The sequence below is a fragment of the Pseudoliparis swirei genome, chromosome 1 (assembly GCF_029220125.1).
Source record: "Pseudoliparis swirei isolate HS2019 ecotype Mariana Trench chromosome 1, NWPU_hadal_v1, whole genome shotgun sequence".
Classification (NCBI taxonomy): Eukaryota; Metazoa; Chordata; class Actinopteri; order Perciformes; family Liparidae; genus Pseudoliparis; species Pseudoliparis swirei.
The window spans coordinates 1,216,140-1,236,867 of NC_079388.1; the positions used below are offsets into that span (position 1 = coordinate 1,216,140).

Here is a 20,728-nt window from a genome sequence, read left to right on the forward strand (position 1 = left end):
GAGCCAGGACATCAAACAGTCTGGATTTCGAGTGATTAGCTCGAGGTGCAGTAGTCACAAGTCGATTGGCTGTTGCCGAGCGGAGCGACGTGCCGGGTGTGCGGTGTGACCATATCCCGGATGTAGACGGGCCCGATCCGTCTAGAGCACGTGCGCCAGGACCAGTGTTTTGAAGCGGATGCGAGCAGCCACGGTAACCAGTGGAGAGGCGGAGGAGCGGGTGGTGTGGGTGAGTTTCGGGAGGCTGAAGACCAGTCGAGCTGCTGCATTCTGGATGAGCTGCAGGGGTCGGATGGCCTTAGCAGGTAGACCAGCCAGGAGGGAGTTGCAGTAGTCAAGGCGTGAAATGACCAGAGCCTGGATCAGAACCTGTGCCGCCTTCTGAGTAAGAAGAGGCCGTATTCTCCTGATGTTGTGCAGCATGTACCTACAGGAACGCGTCGTCGCAGCGATGTTGGTCGTCAGGGAGAGTTGACTGTCGAGTGTCACCCCGAGGTTCCTGGCAGTCAGGGTAGGGGCCAACACAGAGCTGTTGAAGGTGATAGTCAGGTCGTGGGTGGGGGAGCCTTTCCCTGGAAGGAATAGTAGTTCAGTCTTGTCAGTGTTGATCTTCAGGTGGTGAGCAGACATCCACTGAGAGATGTCAGTCAGACAGGCAGAGATTCGTGCCGCCACCTGTGTTTCGGACGGTGGAAACGAGAAGATCAGTTGGGTGTTGTGGCAGCTGTGTCTGATTTGGCCTCGGCTGCTGGTGATTGGCAATCAGTCAGCAGCCGAGGCCGCCCTTATAAAAGCTCCCACTTGAGAGTGGAGGGGGAGGTGAGCAGAGGCGCGTGTTTTGCGGTCTACTCGGTGTCAATGTGTGTGCAAATAAATATGTCCGTGAACAAAACCTCTTGCTGCCTGGCGGATCCTTGGTGCTGGTGGGGGAAGCCCACGGGTGGCGGGGTCGGGCCTGCTACAGTGGAGCCCAACGTGGGGCCCCTGAGGACCCAGTGCCTGAAAGGGATGGAGCCAGACCAGGAGGAAGAGCTGATGAGCAGCTTGGGCCAGATACTGGCCGGATAGAGGAGATGGGCGGGCACATGCGGAGGAGAGCCTGTTCCTCGGAACCTCCGAAACCCGCGGGCGCTGTGGCAGACTCCCGTTCCCGTGACCGTCGCCAGCCGCCGAGCCCCGGAGCCGTCGGAGCTGCCGACCCCGAGGTCCGGGACCCGGCCGTGCCGAACCCGAGGTCCAGGACCCACGCCAGCTGCCGACCCCAGAGCCCCAGGACCCGTCGGAGCTGCCGACCCGAGGTCCAGGACCCGTCCGTCGAGCTGCGAACCCAGGTCCAGGACCCGACCCTTGGCTGCCGACCCCAGAGCCCCAGGACCCGTCGGGAGCTGCAGGCCCAGAGCCCCAGGACCCGTGGAGCTGCCGACCCCAGAGCCCCAGGACCCGTCGAAGCTGCCGACCCCCGCGGTCCAGGAGCCGTCGGAGCTGCCGACCCCCGAGGGCCGGGACCCGTCGGAGCTGCCGACTCCAGAGCCCCAGGACCCGTCGGAGCTGCCGAACCCAGAGGTCCAGGACCCATCCGAGCTGCCGAACCCCGAGGTCCAGGACCCATCGGCGCTGCCGACCCCAGGACCAGTCAGAGCCGTCAGAGCCGACTGCCAGAGCTGCTGAGGTCCAGGTCCAGTCGAGCTGCCGACCTCCGACGTCCAGGAGCCGCCTGAGCTGCCGACGACCCATGTTCCCCGGGACCCGGCCGGCGACCCTGGTTCGGGACCCGACGCTACCAGTAACCCTGATCCCGGGGCCCGTCGGCGGCGCCTGTTACCCTGCCCCGTCCCATCTCGGCTGGCTTCAGCTCCGTCCCCGTCCCAGTCGACCCCAGAGCCCCCACGTCCTGAGCCCGGTCCCACAGAGCCCTTCCCGCCCGGTCCCCCAGAGCCCTCCTCCCAAGCTCTCATGGGGAGGGAGTAAACTAGGCGGATGGAGCCCGCCTAAATCGAGTGGTGGGGAGTGTGGCAGCTGTGTCTGATTTTGCCTCGGCTGCTGGTGATTGGGCAATCAGTCAGCAGCGGGCCTCCTAAAAAAAAGCCTCGGCTGCTATTGGCACAACAGCAGCTGAGGGCCGCCTTTAAGCTCCCACTTGAGGAGGGGAGGTGAGCAGAGGCGCGTGTTTTGCGGTCTACTCGGTGTCATTGTGTGTGCAAATAAATATGTCCGTGAACAAAACCTCTTGCTGCCTGGCGGATCCTTGGTGCTGGTGGGGGAAGCCCACGGGTGGCGGGGTCGGGCCTGCTACAGGTGTCATCGGCATAGCTATGGTAGGAGAAGCCATGCGAACGAATGACAGAGCCGAGAGAATTTGTGTACAGAGAGAAGAGGAGGGGACCCAGGACGGAGCCTTGAGGAACCCCAGTAGTGAGAGGACAAGGATCAGACACAGATCCTCTCCAAGTTACCCGGTAGGTGCGGTCTTTAAGGTAGGAAGAGAAAAGAGCGAGTGCAGTGCCTGAGATCCCCAGGTCCTGAGAGAAGAGATCAGGATCTGGTGGTTCACGGTGTCAAATGCTGCAGAAAGGTCGAGAAGGATAAGGACAGAGGAGAGAGAGGCTGCTCTAGCAGAGTGAAGCTGCTCAGAGACAGCCAGGAGGGCAGTCTCTGTCGAGTGGCCGGCCTTGAATCCAGACTGGTGAGGTCAAGAAGGTTGTTACTGTGGAGATAGGAGGACACTTGGCTCAAGATAGCTCGCCCAGAGTTTTGGAGAGAAAGGTAGAAGAGAGACCGGTCTGTAGTTGCTGACTTCAGACGGTCGAGCGTGGGTTTCTTCAGGAGAGGGTTGACTCGCCTCCTTCAGAGAGTTAGGGAAACAGCCAGTTGAGAGGAGCTGTTAATAAGATGGGTGAGGAAGGTCAGAAGGTCAGGAGCAATAGCCTGGAGAATGGGAGACGGACGGGGTCAAGGGCAGGTGGTCGGTCGGGCGGAGGTCACCAAGCTGAGAACTTGATTGGGAGACAAGGGGTGAAAGAGGAAAGAGAGGGGATGAAGAAGTTAGTGTTGGTGAGGTGATAGAAGATGGATTTGTAAAGGAGGAGCGATGTCGTCTATCTTGTTTGTAAAGTAGTCGACAAAGTGGCTCGGCAAAAGGGTGGAAGGAGGAGGGGACAGGGGGATCAAGGAGGTTGGAAAAGATAGAGAAGAGTTTTTGGGGTTAGAAGGAAGACTGAATTTTGGTCAGGTAGAACGAGCTTTTGGCTGCAGAGATAGAGGAAGAGAAGGAGGAGAGAAGAGATTGATAGAAGAGCAAGTCTTCCGCTTGATTCGATTTGCGCCATTTTCTTTCCGTCGCTCGCAGGGTGGCTCTCTCGGCCAAGACCGAGTCCGACAACCACGGAGCCGGAGAGGATTTCCGAACCGGTCGTGTCTTAAAAGGACAAAGAGAATCAAGAGATGAAGACAGGGAAGAGAGGAGAGTGTCTGCGGCAGAGTTAGGATGCATGAGTGAGAAGCAGTCAGTTGAGGGGAGAGCAGATAGGACAGAGGAGGCCAGAGAGGAGGGGCAGAGGTGCGAATGTTGCGGCGTACAGGTGCAGAGTCTGTAGATATGGGTGGGTTGTCAGTACCAGAGAGCGAGAGAGTAAGAGATGAAGAAGTGGTCAGAGACATGGAGAGGAGTTACAGTGAGGTTGGAGGTAGAGCAGTTTCTAGTGAAAATGTAGTCAAGGCGGTTGCCGGCTTTGTGAGTGGGAGGGGAGGGACTGAGTGAGAGGTTAAAGGAAGACAGTAAGAGAAAGAGATCACATGACTTCTCTGTCTGGATGTTAAAGTCACCCAGAAGGATGAGCGGGGGGCCGTGTTCCGCGAAGTTCGATAGGAGGACGTCTAGCTCGTCCAAGAAATCTCCCAAAGAACCAGGGGAACGGTAGAGAACAACAATGTGAAGTTGAACCGGATGAGTAACGGTCACCGCATGAAACTCAAAAGTCAGTGGGATAAAGAGTGGAAGCGGGTAGGGAGAGAAACACCATTTGGGTGAGATGAGTAAACCTGTACCTCCACCCCGACCAGAGGGTCTGGGTGTGTGGCTAAAGGAGAAGGCAGAGGAGAGAGCAGCCGGGGTAGACGTGTTGTCTGCTGTGATCCAGGTCTCAGTGAGAGCCAGGAAGTCAAGCGGCTGCTCCATGGCAAAGCCAGAGATGAAGTCGGCCTTGCGGTTGGCTGACTGACAGTTCCAGAGGCCTCCCGTGACAAGGTGCTGGGTGTGAGTAGAATGGGTAGGAAGGATAACAGAGGAGGGGTTCCGGTACATGAATGAGCGAGTCCTATAGTAACTACGAGTAGAGATACGCACAGGTATGGAAAAGACACACATATTCACGAAATGGGGAAATACTCAGCCACCCCCGAAGACTCCAACGGAAGACTCCAACGGAAGACTCCTATGTCTTTGTCGTCCGATGAGTCACGCTGACGCTACAGCTGATGCGAAAAACCCCACCCGGTTATGAGCCCAAGTTAGTGCCAATTACCTCCAGCCGCGTTGACACCGCCCATTGGCTTTTGGTATTCAAATGACACTCAATAGAAACCAGGTGACGATGGCTCGTCCAATCAGTGAAGATTCAGGTGTCGGAACACAGGACACACCTCTCTACCAAAACAACTCCTTAAAACAGGACAGACTAACAATCTAGCAGCTTTAAACAACAAATACAACAGTAACTTTAGCAGATAAAACTAGTTTAAAGAAGATACTTAGCAGGATCCAAGTAGTCAGTAGTCTCGCCTCACAGGTAGAAAATGCACACAGAACCCTCATTCTAAAGAGAACCACCCAGAACCCTCATTCTACAGAGAACCACACAGAACCCTCATTCTACAGAGAACCACACACAGAACCCTCATTCTAAAGAGAACCACCCAGAACCCTCATTCTACAGAGAACCACCCAGAACCCTCATTCTACAGAGAACCACACAGAACCCTCATTCTACAGAGAACCATCCAGAACCCTCATTCTACAGAGAACCAGACAGAACCCTCATTCTAAAGAGAACCACCCAGAACCCTCATTCAACAGAGAACCACCCAGAACCCTCATTCTAAAGAGAACCACACAGAACCCTCATTCTAAAGAGAACCAGACTCAGCTCCAACACCATCATCAAGTTTGCGGATGACACAGTGGTGGTGGGCCTGATCTCCGACAACGACGAGAAGGCCTACCTGGAGGAAGTTGCTGATCTGTCACTCTGGTGCCAGGACAACAGCCTCATCATGAATGTCACCAAAACTAAGGAGCTGATTGTGGACTTTAGGAGGGTACAACAACAGAGGACGTACTCACCACTGGGGATTAACGGGACTACTGTGGAGAGGTGAGCGGTATAAATACCTGGGAGTCCACATCACCGAGGATCTGACATGGTCAACAAACACAGACACTCTGGTGAGAAAGGCAAGGCAGCGCCTCTACCACCTCAGGCAGCTGAGGAAATTTAAAGTTTCCCAGAGGATCCTTCAGTCCTTCTACTCTGGAGCTGTAGAGGCGTCCTGACAGGAAGCATCAGCCTGGTTTGGTTTGCTCCGCTCAGGACAGGAGAGGCAAGTAGTGAAAACGCTGGCGCTATTGGAACTACACTCCCACCTGCAGGACTTGTACACCAGGAGGTGCAGAACCAGAGCCGCAGGATCAAGGATCCTCACCACCCCAACAACAGACTGTTTCAGCTGCTGCGGTCAGGCAGGCGCCTCCGTAGTCACGCTGCAAGAACAGAGAGACTGAGACGGAGTTTCTTTCCTCAGGCCATCAGGATTGTGAACTCCGACCTCACCAGGACCCCCACATAGACCCACACAACTGCCCCTCTTAGGCACACACACACACACACACACACTTACTGTAAATATTGTGTTTTTTTATTTGTAAATAGTGTGTACTTGTTGCCCTTGCACATTCCTGCTGAGCATTGCCACTTTCATTTCACTGCACACCCTGTGTGTGTATGTGACAAATAAAACATCTTGAATCTTGAATCTTGACAGAACCCTCATTCTACAGAGAACCACACAGAACCCTCATTCTACAGAGAACCACCCAGAACCCTCATTCTGCAGAGAACCACACAGAACCCTCACTCTACAGAGAACCAGACATAACCCTCATTCTACAGAGAACCACCCAGAACTCTTATCACGTGTTCTAGAGAGAACCCTGCCCCCGTGTTTATGGAGGTTCTGTTCAGAACCTTTTCCGCCTTCTAAAGTTCCGACAGGAGCTTCATCTAGAACCCACACAGGAGGCTGATCTAGTGTGTGTGTAGGTGTGTGTTTGTAGGTGTGTGTAACTTCTAACAGTATGTAGATGTGTGTGTGCACGTGTATGTGTGTAGGTGTGTATATGTGTGTGCATGTGTGCATGTAGGTGTGTGTGTGTGTGTGAAGGTGTGTGTCTAGGTATATGTATGTGTGTGTATGTATGTATCTAGGTGTGTGTGTGTGTATGTATGTAAGTGTGTGTATGCGTGTATGTGTGTGTGTACATGTGTGTAGGTGTGTGTGTAGGTGCGTGTACGTGTATGTGTGTATGTGCATGTGTATGTGTGTGTGTATGTGTGTGTGTGTACGTGTGTGTGTCTGTGTGTGCATGTGTATGTGTGTGTGTGTATGTGCATGTGTGTGTATGTGTGTGTGTGTGTGTGTTTCTGGGAACATGGCAATTAACAGTAGATTCCGGAGCCTCCCCAGTAGCTGCTAATGAGGGCTCTGGGGAGGGGCGTGTAGCGATGGGCTTCTTCATCAGGTTTATATTATCCTCCTCATCAAACCTCCATTCACAGGCTGCGGCGCCCCGTGCTGCTGCAGTGATTACCGTCTTCCTCCTCCCAGACCAACCCTCCTCCTCCTCCCAGACCCATCGGCTTCCTACAGCCAATTACCCTCATCCTCTGTTTCCTGAAACATTGCAGCAGAGCTGTATTGAACGATGTTATGAATCAGTGTTATGAACACCGCTGATAACTCTGTTATAGATTATAGTTGTGTGACATTAAGATCAACATGTTGAACACGCTATTCATGGACGTACAGGCTCAATCCTGGATGGCTCAGTGCTAGACAGTTAATCCGGGCTTTGGGTTTACTTCAGCCCAGCTAAATGCTCACTGGCATTTTTTTCTTTTCATTTTTGTGCCACATCAGCAGATATTTAGTATTCTGGAAAGTGTGGTGCTGTTTGTTTTTGTTTTTATGATGTAAAATCCGGTGATGATTTAAGTTTAAAACATTATCAACACTGTGTGCTGCATATATATATATATATGTATATATATATTCGTATATATATATGTATGTGTCTATATATTTATATATATATATATATATCTACAGCAAGCCAACGAGGTCAGGCCCGTCCTGTCTCGCTATATCACTTTAGCCACAAGGGGCGATAGAGAGTCACTGTTGCGTAAAGCGTGCGGTAGCTGCAGGAGACAAAGTTATCTTGGATTCAGTCAAGCAACCACAGTTAGAACAATTCAATTTCAATTCAATTCAGTTTATTTGTATAGCCTAATTTCACAAATTACAAATTTGTCTCGGAGTGCCTTACAATCTGTACAAATAAGACATCTCTGCCCCAAAACCTCACATCGGATCAGGAAAAACTCCCAAATAACCCTTTAGGTGGAAAAAAAGGGAAGAACCCTTCAGGAGAGCAACAGAGGAGGATCCCTCTCCAGGATGGACAGAACAATAGATGTCATGTGACCAGAAGGACAGATTTAGAGTTAAAATACATTCAATGAATATGATAGAGTATGAATAGTTCGTAGTAGGCGTATTCCACGATGGTGACCTCCACGATCCATCAGGCAGATGGAGGTAGAGAGGAGGAGTGGGCGGAGTCTCAACAGTGGGCGGAGTCTCAACAGGACAGTGGCGTGGTCGGTAGCAGGAATTCCACGACCCAGACCTCGATGATCCATCAGCAGATAGGATCTATGCCGTCTCATAGGGTCCGATGACCCCATGAGACGTGAAGTCAAAAGGACTCCGGGGAGAAAGCAGAGTTAGTAATGTGTGATTGAGAGATGAAAATTCATCCCTAAGGAGAGAAAAGAGGAGATAGGTACTCAGTGCATCCTAAACGTCCCCCGGCAGCTATAAGCCTATAGCAGCATATCAAGGGGCTGGACCAGGTGAACCTGATTCAGCCCTAACTATAAGCTCTGTCAAAGAGGAAGGTCTTAAGTCGACTCTTAAACGAGGTGACTGTGTCTGCCTCCCGGACTGAAATTGGAAGCTGGTTCCATAAAAGAGGAGCTTGATAACTAAAGGCTCTGGCTCCCATTCTACTTTTTAAGACTCTAGGAACTACAAGTAGTCCCGCATTTAGTGAGCGTAGCTCTCTAGTGTGCCAATATGGTACTACAAGCTCCTTAAGATATGATGGTGCATCACCAATCAAGGCTTTGTAGGTTAAGAGAAGAATTTTAAAAGTAATTCTTGATTTTACTGGGAGCCAGTGCAGAGCAGCTAGTGCAGGAGTGATGTGATCTCTTTTCTTAGTTTTAGTGAGAACACGAGCTGCAGCATTCTGGATCAACTGGAGGGACCTAAGAGACTTATAGAGCAGCCTGATAATAAGGAGTTGACCTAAGAGACTTATAGAGCAGCCTGATAATAAGGAGTTGCAGTAATCCAGTCTAGAAGTAACGAACGCGTGAACCAATTTTTCTGCATCTTTTTGAGACCAGATGTGCCTGATTTTTGAAATATTACGTAGATGAAAGAATGTAGTCCTTGAGATTTGCTTTACGTGGGAGTTAAAGGACAAGTCCCGATCAAAGATAACGCCAAGATTCTTTAACAGAAACAGCTCTGTGACCTTCTCTGTGACCTTGTCTTTCTCCATCACGTTTGTTTTGCTTGACGGTGACATCTGGGCTATTTGTATCGTACGTGGTTCAACTAAGTCGATCATAAGTCCTGTTAGCCAACTTAAATGATTTAAATCAGGCTATCTTGGTTTCTCAAAGGCTGATCCGCCCTCAAACTATCAAGTTAATTCAAACCAGACTTCTGTAATCAGGATAGTTGAACCAGACTTTAGTAATCAGGGGAGTTGAACCAGACTTTAGTAATCAGGAGAGTTGAACCAGACTTTAGTAATCAGGAGAGTTGAACCAGACTTTAGTAATCAGGATAGTTGAACCAGTCTTCAATAATCAGGAGAGTTGAACCAGACATCAGTAATAGAGGGAGGACAGACATCAGAGGAGCATTGTGGGTAGACTTCTGTACTGGAAGAAAGCCAAAAAGAAAAATATGTTCCTTTCTTCATTTGGAGGCATTTTTTGTAAGAAAATCAATTCGCAACATTTTTCTCATTTAGCATGAGTCGAAACTTTTTTAAATCCAGAGGAAATATCTCACATTATCTTTTTTCCTTTAGCCAACCATTACATATTCATCACTCGCTCTTTTGCCTTTTTCTTCTTCTTTTTTCCATCCCTTTTGAGGCGCTCTCTATGATCCACATCCATTTAAATGGCTGCTAAACACATCCAGGTAAGTAGATTACCTCCGAGCCACGGACACAAAAACACGTCGAGGTGACCTCATCTTCGTCTCTCCTGTCTTTCTTTCTCCTCCTCCTCCCGTCTTCAGGAGGGCACTCAGCTATAGAGGTGCAGGCTTCCTCTCTCGGAGGCCTGTTGAATCAGACTTATTGGTAAATTAGATTTCCACAGCGCGCTTCACGCCGGCCGCTCGGCTCCCGCCGGCCTCTCCTCTCCATTACCTCTCACTGCGTGAAACACAATCTCCCCCGGATGTGGCCGAGTGGAGGAGACGGCGGCCTGCGTCTAAAACATCTCCATCCACAGCGGTTCAGGCGGTTTGACTCGTCTCGTGTGTGATGTTGAAAAGAAAAGGTCCCTGTGATTACTTCCACTGCTTGGGAGATCACAATGAACTCACCTCCTCAGCTTCAGAGTTTCACACAACTGAACCTCTTCCACGAGGCCTCTGTTTGAAATGACTTTTTTATTTGCACTGAAAATCATTCAGTTCCCAAAAACAAAAGGAACATGTTTTGTGACTGTCGGGGTCGTTCTGTTTCAGCCTGTTCCTGAGATGCATCGTATGTGCTTACGTCATGCAAGCTGACGTAGTAGCTCATAGGACACCGTACCTCCATCCGGACGGACAATGTGTCGATCACTTGTTCAATTCAATTCACTTTATTTTATATAGCCCAATATCACACATCACAAACTCCCCTCAGAGGGCTTTACAATCTGTATACAACATCCCTGACCTTTGACCTCAGATAAGATCAGGAAAAACTCCCAAGAAATAGAAAAAACCCCTTCAGGGGGAAAACTGTGAAGAACCCTTCAGGAGAGAACAGAGGAGGATCCCCCTTCAGGATGGACAGAAGAATAGATGTCATGTGACCAGATGAACAATAGATGTCATGTGACCAGATGAACAATAGATGTCATGTGACCAGATGAACAATAGATGTCATGTGACCAGATGAACAATAGATGTCATGTGACCAGATGAACAATAGATGTCATGTTACCAGATGAACAATAGATGTCATGTGACCAGATGAACAATAGATGTCATGTGACTATATGAACAATAGATGTCATATGACTATATGAACAATAGATGTCATGTGACCAGATGATCAATAGATGTCATGTGACCAGGTGATCAATAGATGTCATGTGACCAGGTGAACAATAGATGTCATGTGACCAGATGAACAATAGATGTCATGTGACCAGATGATCAATAGATGTCATGTGACCAGGTGAACAATAGATGTCATGTGACCAGATGAACAATATATGTCATGTGACCAGATGAACAATAGATGTCATATGACTATATGAACAATAGATGTCATGTGACCAGATGGACAATAGATGTCATGTGACCAGGTGAACACTAGATGTCATGTGACCAGATGAACAATAGATGTCATGTGACCAGATGAACAATAGATGTCATGTGACCAGGTGAACAATAGATGTCATGTGACCAGATGAACAATAGATGTCATGTAACCAGATGAACAATAGATGTCATGTGACCAGGTGAACAATAGATGTCATGTGACCAGATGGACAATAGATGTCATGTGACCAGATGAACACTAGATGTCACGTGACCAGATGAACAATAGATGTCATGTGACCAGATGAACAATAGATGTCATGTGACCAGATGAACAATAGATGTCATGTGACCAGATGAACAATAGATGTCATGTGACCAGATGAACAATAGATGTCATATGACTATATGAACAATAGATGTCATGTGACCAGATGATCAATAGATGTCATGTGACCAGGTGATCAATAGATGTCATGTGACCAGGTGAACAATAAATGTCATGTGACCAGATGAACAATAGATGTCATGTGACCAGATGATCAATATATGTCATGTGACCAGGTGAACAATAGATGTCATGTGACCAGATGAACAATATATGTCATGTGACCAGATGAACAATAGATGTCATATGACTATATGAACAATAGATGTCATGTGACCAGATGGACAATAGATGTCATGTGACCAGGTGAACACTAGATGTCATGTGACCAGATGAACAATAGATGTCATGTGACCAGATGAACAATAGATGTCATGTGACCAGGTGAACAATAGATGTCATGTGACCAGATGAACAATAGATGTCATGTAACCAGATGAACAATAGATGTCATGTGACCAGGTGAACAATAGATGTCATGTGACCAGATGGACAATAGATGTCATGTGACCAGATGAACACTAGATGTCACGTGACCAGATGTACAATAGATGTCATGTGACCAGATGAACAATAGATGTCATGTGACCAGATGAACACTAGATGTCATGTGACCAGATGAACAGAGTCACAGAGTTACAACACATTCATGAATGTGACAGAGTGTATGCATAATGAGTCGTAGGCATGGACCACGATCCAGACCTCCATGATCTGGTTCCCCGTCCTCAGGGAGCATGCGGCCAAAGAAGCTTCAACCACCATCTTTAACGTTAGTTTAAAGTTAGGTAACACACTCTACACTATATACCTGGATGGACCACGGCCCTCCAGGTCACAGAAAGATGAGGTCATTGTTCTTGGAGGAACATTTTGCCTTCACACTGCACCTGATGAGTTATTAAACCACACATTTCGATCCCAGTCGGATCTTCGATGTGATTTCTGACATTATTTTTCACCCGACATAGACTTGTCAGGTCAAGAATGATCTATTTGGAATTTCCTTTTAAAAATGAGTTGACAAAGATCTGTTGTCTTAACATACTGATTACTATTGATTTAGTTAAAATTGATTGATTTTAAACCTATGAACAAATCCAACTGTGATCGACCAGTTTATGTAATAAAGGTGTGTTCAAGGACACTTTGACCTGCTCTAGAGAAAAGAACAAAAGGTTCACAAAGGAACGGGGTCACCACGGACATCATTCAATTCAATTCAGTTTGAATAACCCAGAATCACAAATGACACCTCTGCCTCAGACTAACACATTATTTCATTTCCAGACTGGATGTAAAACACATTTCTTTCGTTCAAACCATTCAGACTTTGGTCCACTAGGAATCACCCACACACACGCTCCACATTCCAGGGTGAGCGATGTACTGCACCGCCTTCTTATTGCTGCCTTAATGGATGTGTTGACTAGAATGGACCATCGGGGGTGTTTAATTATCAATAACTAGAGTCAACACAAGCCGTGCACCACTAACAAAAGACATGGTGGAAGCCATCAGTTAAAAAAGAGACACTTTAATGATTTCCTCCAGCATCTATCCCACGGCTCCATACGTCCTCCGTCACCAACCCCACCCCCACAGCCATGTGGCGTCCCCTCAGAGTTTCTCTTGACTGGCCTCTTATTGATCTCCTGTTGTCTCCTTCTGATGAAAATGGATCTGTGTCCCCCCCCCCCCCCACTGGGGTCCCAGACATGTCATTGGACTCACTGGTTGCCATTCTTCGGGCCCTTCACAATGAGATTTTCACCGATATGGTCCTTCAGCGACAGGACGGGCGGAGACAGATAGAATGGGATGATAGTGAGGACGGCCTGCAGATCGGCATCAATACTGGACACGTCAGCATCGCACCACCCCCACCCCTCCCAAACAAGACCCTCGACAGAAACCAGTACGCATTCTACAGCCTCTCAAGTCATTTGGGACTCTTCGTATTGAAGAACCTAATGGTCCTGCAACCCGTGCTTAACTGTCAAGGTTTCAGCGATATGTCTGAGCCTCAAGCTCTGGGAAGAAATGATAAACTGTATCCTGTTTGAGAGAGAGGGAAGGAGACCATGCCCAAGTCATCACAGTGAGGTCTCCGGCTTTAGAATTAAAATCATAAGCTTTTACATAAAAAGTCCACAAGACTAATGGTCAAATGTTGTGTACAAATGTCTTAACAAAGAGTCAATATTCACACAAACATAGATATGAGTTAGATGTGAACAAAGTTTGAATTTAGACATTTTAACAAATCACTAATGCTGTAGTTGTTCTTCTTCTATGAGCCCAGCTACGATAAGTCATCAGCCTTTTGATAACTCCTTTTTAAAAAAATAATCTTTTGGATATCACCTTTTGGCAAATTGGAATTTACTGTCAGAAAATAGTTTCTGGTGCGTTTGATAGAAATCTACGCAACACTGTCGGCGTTTCTCAATCAGCGTTCTTGTGCGTACTTTCCTCTACTCGTGTCCTCGTGACTCGTGAAACGTCATCAGTCTCAGCCCGAGTACATGTTCCAATTCAAAGTTCGCTTCTCGCAAAGCACGGTCAAAATACCCGGATGTGACTTGATCCTCCCACTTTCCGGAGGATGCATCAGAGGAGACTTGTGCGTACTCTGGCCAGCATATATCCCAGAATGCATTTCACCAGCAACCGGAAACAGTAGCGGAGGAGAAAATAAACTACTGACAGATGACTTTTTATAAATACTACTGTTGCTGAGTCACGGAATGTCATTTTAGGATGTTTTGTTTATTTGACTGTAAAAATAATTTACAGTGAATAATTGGAGTAAACTCAGGAGCAAGAACAGCTGATGTGGTGATGTCATCAAGTCAGCTGCTGTTCCAATCGCAGAAAGACCGTCCTCCGGAGTCTGGACTCCCAAGACCAGACTCCCAAGTCCAGACTGCTCGTCTACTTCTACTAGTTCACTTGTAACGGGCCTGTGGCCCGTTCACATTATTGATTATGAGTACAGCTATGACCTGGATTGGTCTACGTACAACTGAGGTGACAGTCTTGGGAGCTCTAGTTAGTCACTAGCTTGCTAGCTGAATAGCTAGCCAGTGAGCAAGCTAAGTTAAAGCTTGCTAGCCGGATGGCTAGATACTCATAATCAATATTGTGAATGAGCCTGTGACACGTTCATATTATTGATTATAAGTACAGCTATGACCTGGATTGGTCTACTTACAACTGAGGTGACGCAGTCTCAGGAGCTCTAGTTAGTGACTAGCTTGCTAGCTGGCTAGCTAGCCAGCGAACTAGCGAAGTCAAAGCTTGCTAGCCGGATGGCTAGATACTCATAATCAATAATGTGAACGAGCCAGCAAACTAAGAAACATACTCGTGCCACTGATGGGCATCACCTCCCTGGCCTGTCAGTCTTCCTGGTCCACGCTACTGGTCAACTTAGTTTGGAGTTTTGTGTGTCATTTACAAATGCGAAGGCATAGATAGTCCTCACTCTAGATGAGGCCACACAAGATACTTAACGAACATTAACTAACCACGAGTAACTACCTGAATTAATCATGTCGCTTATAAGTGCTCATGAAGGGGTTTGATCCCATGTTCCGAATATGGTCACAATCCCTCACACGGATATTGACAAGCAAAATCCTCAAGACTCAGTGAGCATAAAGCAATTGAACATCCCAATATCACAGCGGCAACATCTACTGGTGTTGCAACACGACTGCTTCACTGAACCAAACAGAAACTCCTCGGGCCGGGTATCGTATCGAAACCTCTCCTCACGAACGATACCTGCATTGCATCCTCCTGTTGTTGAACTCAGCGCGGGTCTTTACGACGGGTAGCTCCGTGGCCTCGTACCTTTGGTTTTCATGGCAACTAGATCTCTTCTTGGATTCAGTAACCAACGCTCTGCGACTGCTATTGGCCAGCCAGTAAAATGAAGCAACTCCAACAACTCCATACGGACGTCCAAAGGTCTTCCAGGATTTGGTAGTAGCAACTGGCAGAATGCCAAGCCAAACAATATGAGTCAAACAATATATGGAGGATTTTGGATTGAGGTAGTCTGACTCACCGGTTGAAGACTGTGTGTAAGTCTACAACCTATTTGGCAAGGTCATCGTCACGATTGGGATTGGTCGAAAGAAAAACGAAGTAGCCAGTAAAGCCACTAGAGTATTTTTCTTACCCCTGTACCAGAATGATAATCTCTGCAACCAGCACATAATATAAACACAGATTATGCATCTATGAATGTTACAAAAGCCTATTTTTACTGGAATGCCAAATCACAGTTACAGTAAACACATTCACACCTGGAGTGGTTCGGGTTAAGGGCCTTTGTTCAAGGGCGCTTCAGTGGGGGTAAGGGGGTGGAGGGGTGGGGTGTTAACTGATGACCTCCAGGTCACAGGCTTGCTTCTCTAACCTTTAGGCCTTCCTAACCCTATTGACAGTATGTCAAATGCTTTGTTGACTTAAATGTATTGTATTTTACTCCTCTGATAAGCCTGAATCGATACTCGGTGTCCTTTTGCATTCTCCACATGATCATTTTGATCTTCATCTGGAAGAGAAGAATGTAAAAATACTCTATTGTAGCTTTTGGAATAAAAAGAAATTTGGCAAAAAAAGTCGCCAACCGAATTGTGTTTCTGAACTGCTGCTCTCCTGAATACATGTTCCCTATAGTCCTGTGAATATGAAGCACATGTAGCCTGGTTGTTTATTTGGCCTTGTTGTTTCTACTCATACATGTTTTGATATCCTAAATCTGTCTGTGACCTTCCAGGTGAATATGTGGAGCGGCAGCTGTGCCGTGACGCCATCCTGCCAATGCCGGTCATCTGTGAAGTGCCTTGCCCAAAGGACTGTGCCCTAAGCCCCTGGACCCCTTGGTCTCTGTGCTCCCACACCTGCTCCGGAAAGAACACGGAGGGCCTTCAGACCCGAGCTCGCTCCATCCTCGCCTACAACGCTGGAGAAGGTGAGAACTCACAAGTCCTGCAATAAGGACACGCAGTGTCGGTCAGAATGCATGGTGTTGCCAGTACAGGTGACTCATATGGACCTCTCGACCAATCATAATGGATTGAGTCATATGAGTCACATGTCGGGCAACCCTGGAATCCACCTGTACAAAGCTCTATTGGTCCTAACACTAACCCCCTAACCCCTTAACTCTAACCCCCTAACCATAACCATCAAATCCGAACCCCCGAACCCCCTCACCATAACCCTAACCCTCAAACCCTAAACCCCTAACCCTAAAACCATAACCCTCTAACCATAACCTCCTAACCCTATCCCCCAAACCATAACCCCCGAACCCTAACCTCCTTACCCAAACCCTTTAACCATAACCCCCTAACCTTCTAACCCCCTAACCTTGAAATGCCCTAATCCTAACCCCCTAACCATAACCCTCTAACCCTAACTCTAACCCAGTGATTCCAGCCAGTGGTACAAGCCTCAGAATTCCAGGTTTTCGGTGCATTTCTCATTCATATTTCTCCTCATATTCGAGCAAAATGTTCAAATGAAATGAAGTATTCTGTGTATTCCTCTACAGCGACTGCAAATGTTGTGGCTTGGGTTACTCTGAAGCTGGGTAAGAAGTGACTGGAAGGATAAGGAGCTCACTGAGCTGTTAGAATACCTAGAGCACAGTGATTATGGTCATATTGTGTGACACTATTCACAAGGATGTTGCCTTTGCTTCTGTTCTAGGTCCTGCCATGCTGTCATTGGTCAATCCAATCTTCGGTATTTTCATATTCAATGTTCTTAGACGACAGCGAGTGATATTTGCTGATGTAGTAGTCTCCATGTGTTTAACTAGAAGGACGTAGATGTGTCTGCCTTAATGTAATCTGTTCCCGCTGATCTGCTGGCTCAGCAGAATCTCTGTGCTTTTAGGATAGGAACAAAACCCTCTTAGCATTGAGTATTCCTTATCATTAAATGTGTCAAAGCCTAAGGTGAGGACTGGGTATCTGAATGGTGCTGGAGTGAGACTCTGGGTTAAAGTTCAACCCTCCAAGCTGTCAATCACACTGTGAGAACTGAGCTATTGTCACCGAAACTTCATTGTGAGAGGAAACGGGAGGCTGCACACACGGCTAGTGTCTGGCAGCGGATCACACTTCTATCTTTCACGTCTTTTTAACCGCACTGCTGTCTTTGGTATATTCACAACCACGCAGCATCCACACATGGTTTCCATGGAGATGGATGCTCTGCCTCCTTTGCGCATGCTGGGTTTCAGCATGAAGACTGTGGAAGATCACACGGCTGCTTTCCTTGCATTTCGGAGGCAGGCACCGCTGCAGTGTTGAGACCTTTTACTATTCAATTCAGTTCATTTCATATGGCCCAAAATCACAAATTACACATTTTAATCAGAGGGCTTTACAATCTATACACATATGACATCCTTGAACTTTGGCCTCAGGAAAAAATCCCCCCAAAAAACAGAAAAAACTCAGATAAACATCAAACATTCAATGAATATGACAAAAATGTATGAATACATTTACACATGGGCGCGTTTCCTTTGTGTGATTAATTCACTTGTGTTTTTTTCAAATTGTTGTTTTTAAATTAAATTATTGACATGATAATTTTCACAGATAATGCAAATATAAAGGAAGCAGACACCAGAGCCACTTATTCTTACTTTACACAATACATATCTTGACATATAAACGGTGTAACCAATTAGCTCAATTAATTCAGAGCATTTTGTTCAAAGGAACTCAATTAAATTGTATTGTAATAATATGATGACGATGACTGCACTTCACACATTTCATTTATTTACACTACACACATACACACACATTTCATTTACACTACACACATACACACACTTTGCATTTTGCACACTGTCTATATTTAATATTTTTATATTTAATTTAATTTGTCATTAGTATTGTGTATTGTGTATGCATATATGTTGTATATATACATATATATTTTATTTTATATTTTACTTTGTATACTTCTATATCTTTCATCCCTGTTTTTTATATTTTATTTTTTATTCTTGTGTGTTTAGTTTATTGGTGCTGCTACTGTTACGACAAATTTCCCCTTGGGGATTAATAAAGTATATATCTATCTATCTATCTATGATGCTGACAAATTGTTTATAGGGCTATAAAAATACCGTCGCTAACCTGAAGCCATTATCGCTGCACCTTTTCTCAAATACACATTGAATTTGATTAGTAGCACATAAACATCTATCTATTAACTATTAAATTAGCTAGTGCAGCATTAATGGTGTGTCCTTCTATGAGTTAATGAGTTCCATGCCTGATGAATGACTGCCCCGATGACATCCAATGACATATTTTCTAAAGGACCCCCGTGAAGGACACGACCCCTGTGCTGTTACACAGAGGTCAGCCATCTCCTCGGTCTGCGGCTCTTTCTCACGTCCAATTCAGTGACTGGGAGACGCCGTTCGATGACTTCTGAGGCGCTAATGGCTGACGTTCTCCTTGGGGGGTTCTCTATTCCCCCGGGATGGAAGCCGCTGCAAATGACATGGTCTCGCTGTGAATAGGGTCACACCGCACCTGGGTCCAGAACTGGCTTCTGGTCATTATGTAGACATTCTTCCCCCTGGGTCGCCTCCTGTCTGTGGTCATCCCCCTGATTTATCTCTCATGCTGAAAAACAAAGCTAGTGGATAGCCATAGCCTCACTGGTATACTGCATGCTCAAAACATCAGAGCATTGTTTCTTAAGGCTGCCCACATAGCATTTATCTTTTTATTTGCAGGCCTAGGAAAAGGACCCTCTCAAAAAATTTTAAAACAGCACTTTAAACAAGTAAGATGTATAATAACGAATTTAACATAAAGACAGGACATTTGTGCAATAGAATTAGGCATGTTTTAGTAAATGAGAGTAGAGTTATTAAAAAACATTTTAATTCTTTAAGGCAGCAAAGATGCCTCGTAAAAGACCTTTGCCAGGCCAGAATGCAGGGTACAACATGGGTACAACATGGGTACAACGCCAAATTAATTCAAATGTCCTGATATTTGAGCCACCAACGTGTGTGACTGCGTGTGCGGCAACATTTTGGTCACCCCCGACAAAATCTCACTCCAAGGTTTTTTGAAAAGTTGGCAGCTCTGCATAACATACTGTACTTATTTATTAGTAATGATGATAATTATAGATAATTATCTTTGTTCGACTACAATATATGTTCATCTCTTTTAAATCGGGCATCAAATGTAGTATTTGCTATCGTTATTTCCTTTTATTTTCTGAAGGTTAGGTTTTGTCCAGCCAAGTTATTTATTTATTTCACTAACTGCCCCGTCATTCTCCTCCTCTGTGGAGTCCCACCAGCAGCAGGTGCTTTGTATTCATCAAGTGTGCTGTTTAGAACGTGGACATCCAACATGGTGCTCTGTATTTGTACTGATGGTCTCCATGGAGACTAGAAGCACTTCAGCGCTGTCCATTACGCCACAATGCCTCGTTGAATGTGAATGAAGCAACAATAATACACGTTACTCGTGTAGCACCATTCATGCATTGAGGGGTTGGGGGTCAACATGTGTTCAAATGAGCCCACGGTAAAGATAATGTGAGTCAAAGACACAAGGTCATAGAAACATCTCAGACCAGCCTTGAGTACTAGAGTTGGGTTGGTCTCATGACTCTAGAATCCCATTGTATACCCAAAGGCTTAGAGGCACTCCATCCTCCTGCTAGACACAGTCAATTACAAGGTCATAGAAACATCTCAGAGCAGCTTTGAGTACGAGAGTTGGGTTGGTCACATGACTCTAGAATCCCATTGTATACCCAAAGGCTTAGAGGCACTCCATCTTCCTGCTAGACACAGTCAATTACAAGGTCATAGAAACATCTCAGAGCAGCTTTGAGTACGAGAGTTGGGTTGGTCACATGACTCTAGAATACCATTGTATACCCAAAGGCTTAGAGGCACTCCATCCTCCAGTCTTAGGCTAGTATTGATGGCACTTGTGTTTCCATCTGTACTCCAGCTAAGACATGGATGCTGTTTTGCGTTCCCTCATCTCTCAGGTGGCCTCCATTGTCCCAACAACAGTGCTCTGCAGGAGGTGAGGAACTGCAACGACCACCCCTGCACGGTGTACCACTGGCAGACCGGCCTGTGGGGCCAGTGCATCGAGGACTCTTCCATCCCAGCCACCAACGCGTCCGCGGGCCGAACGCGCGGCGACGCCGCCTCCTGCTCGGTGGGGATGCAGACCCGCAAGGTCATCTGTGTCCGGGTCAACGTGGGCCAGGTTCCCCCCAAGAAGTAAGAGTCCTCACTGCACCTCTGGAACATACAGGGCAACAACCGGTGTCACATGATCAACTTGTTAATCATAATTAGGCTTTGATGCTCAGGACAGGATTTATTTGGGCCCA

The 20,728-nt window shown here is 46.8% G+C and overlaps 1 protein-coding gene across 1 annotated transcript in view; it reads left to right on the forward strand.

The window, feature by feature from the left end:
• Positions 1 to 20,728, forward strand: part of thsd7aa (thrombospondin, type I, domain containing 7Aa) — a 183,295-nt gene that overhangs the window by 108,125 nt on the left and 54,442 nt on the right. The window contains exons 8-9 of the mRNA XM_056420376.1: positions 16,089 to 16,283; positions 20,375 to 20,615. Of these exons, the coding sequence (XP_056276351.1) occupies positions 16,089 to 16,283; positions 20,375 to 20,615 (436 nt within the window). The remainder of the gene's footprint in view (positions 1 to 16,088; positions 16,284 to 20,374; positions 20,616 to 20,728) is intronic.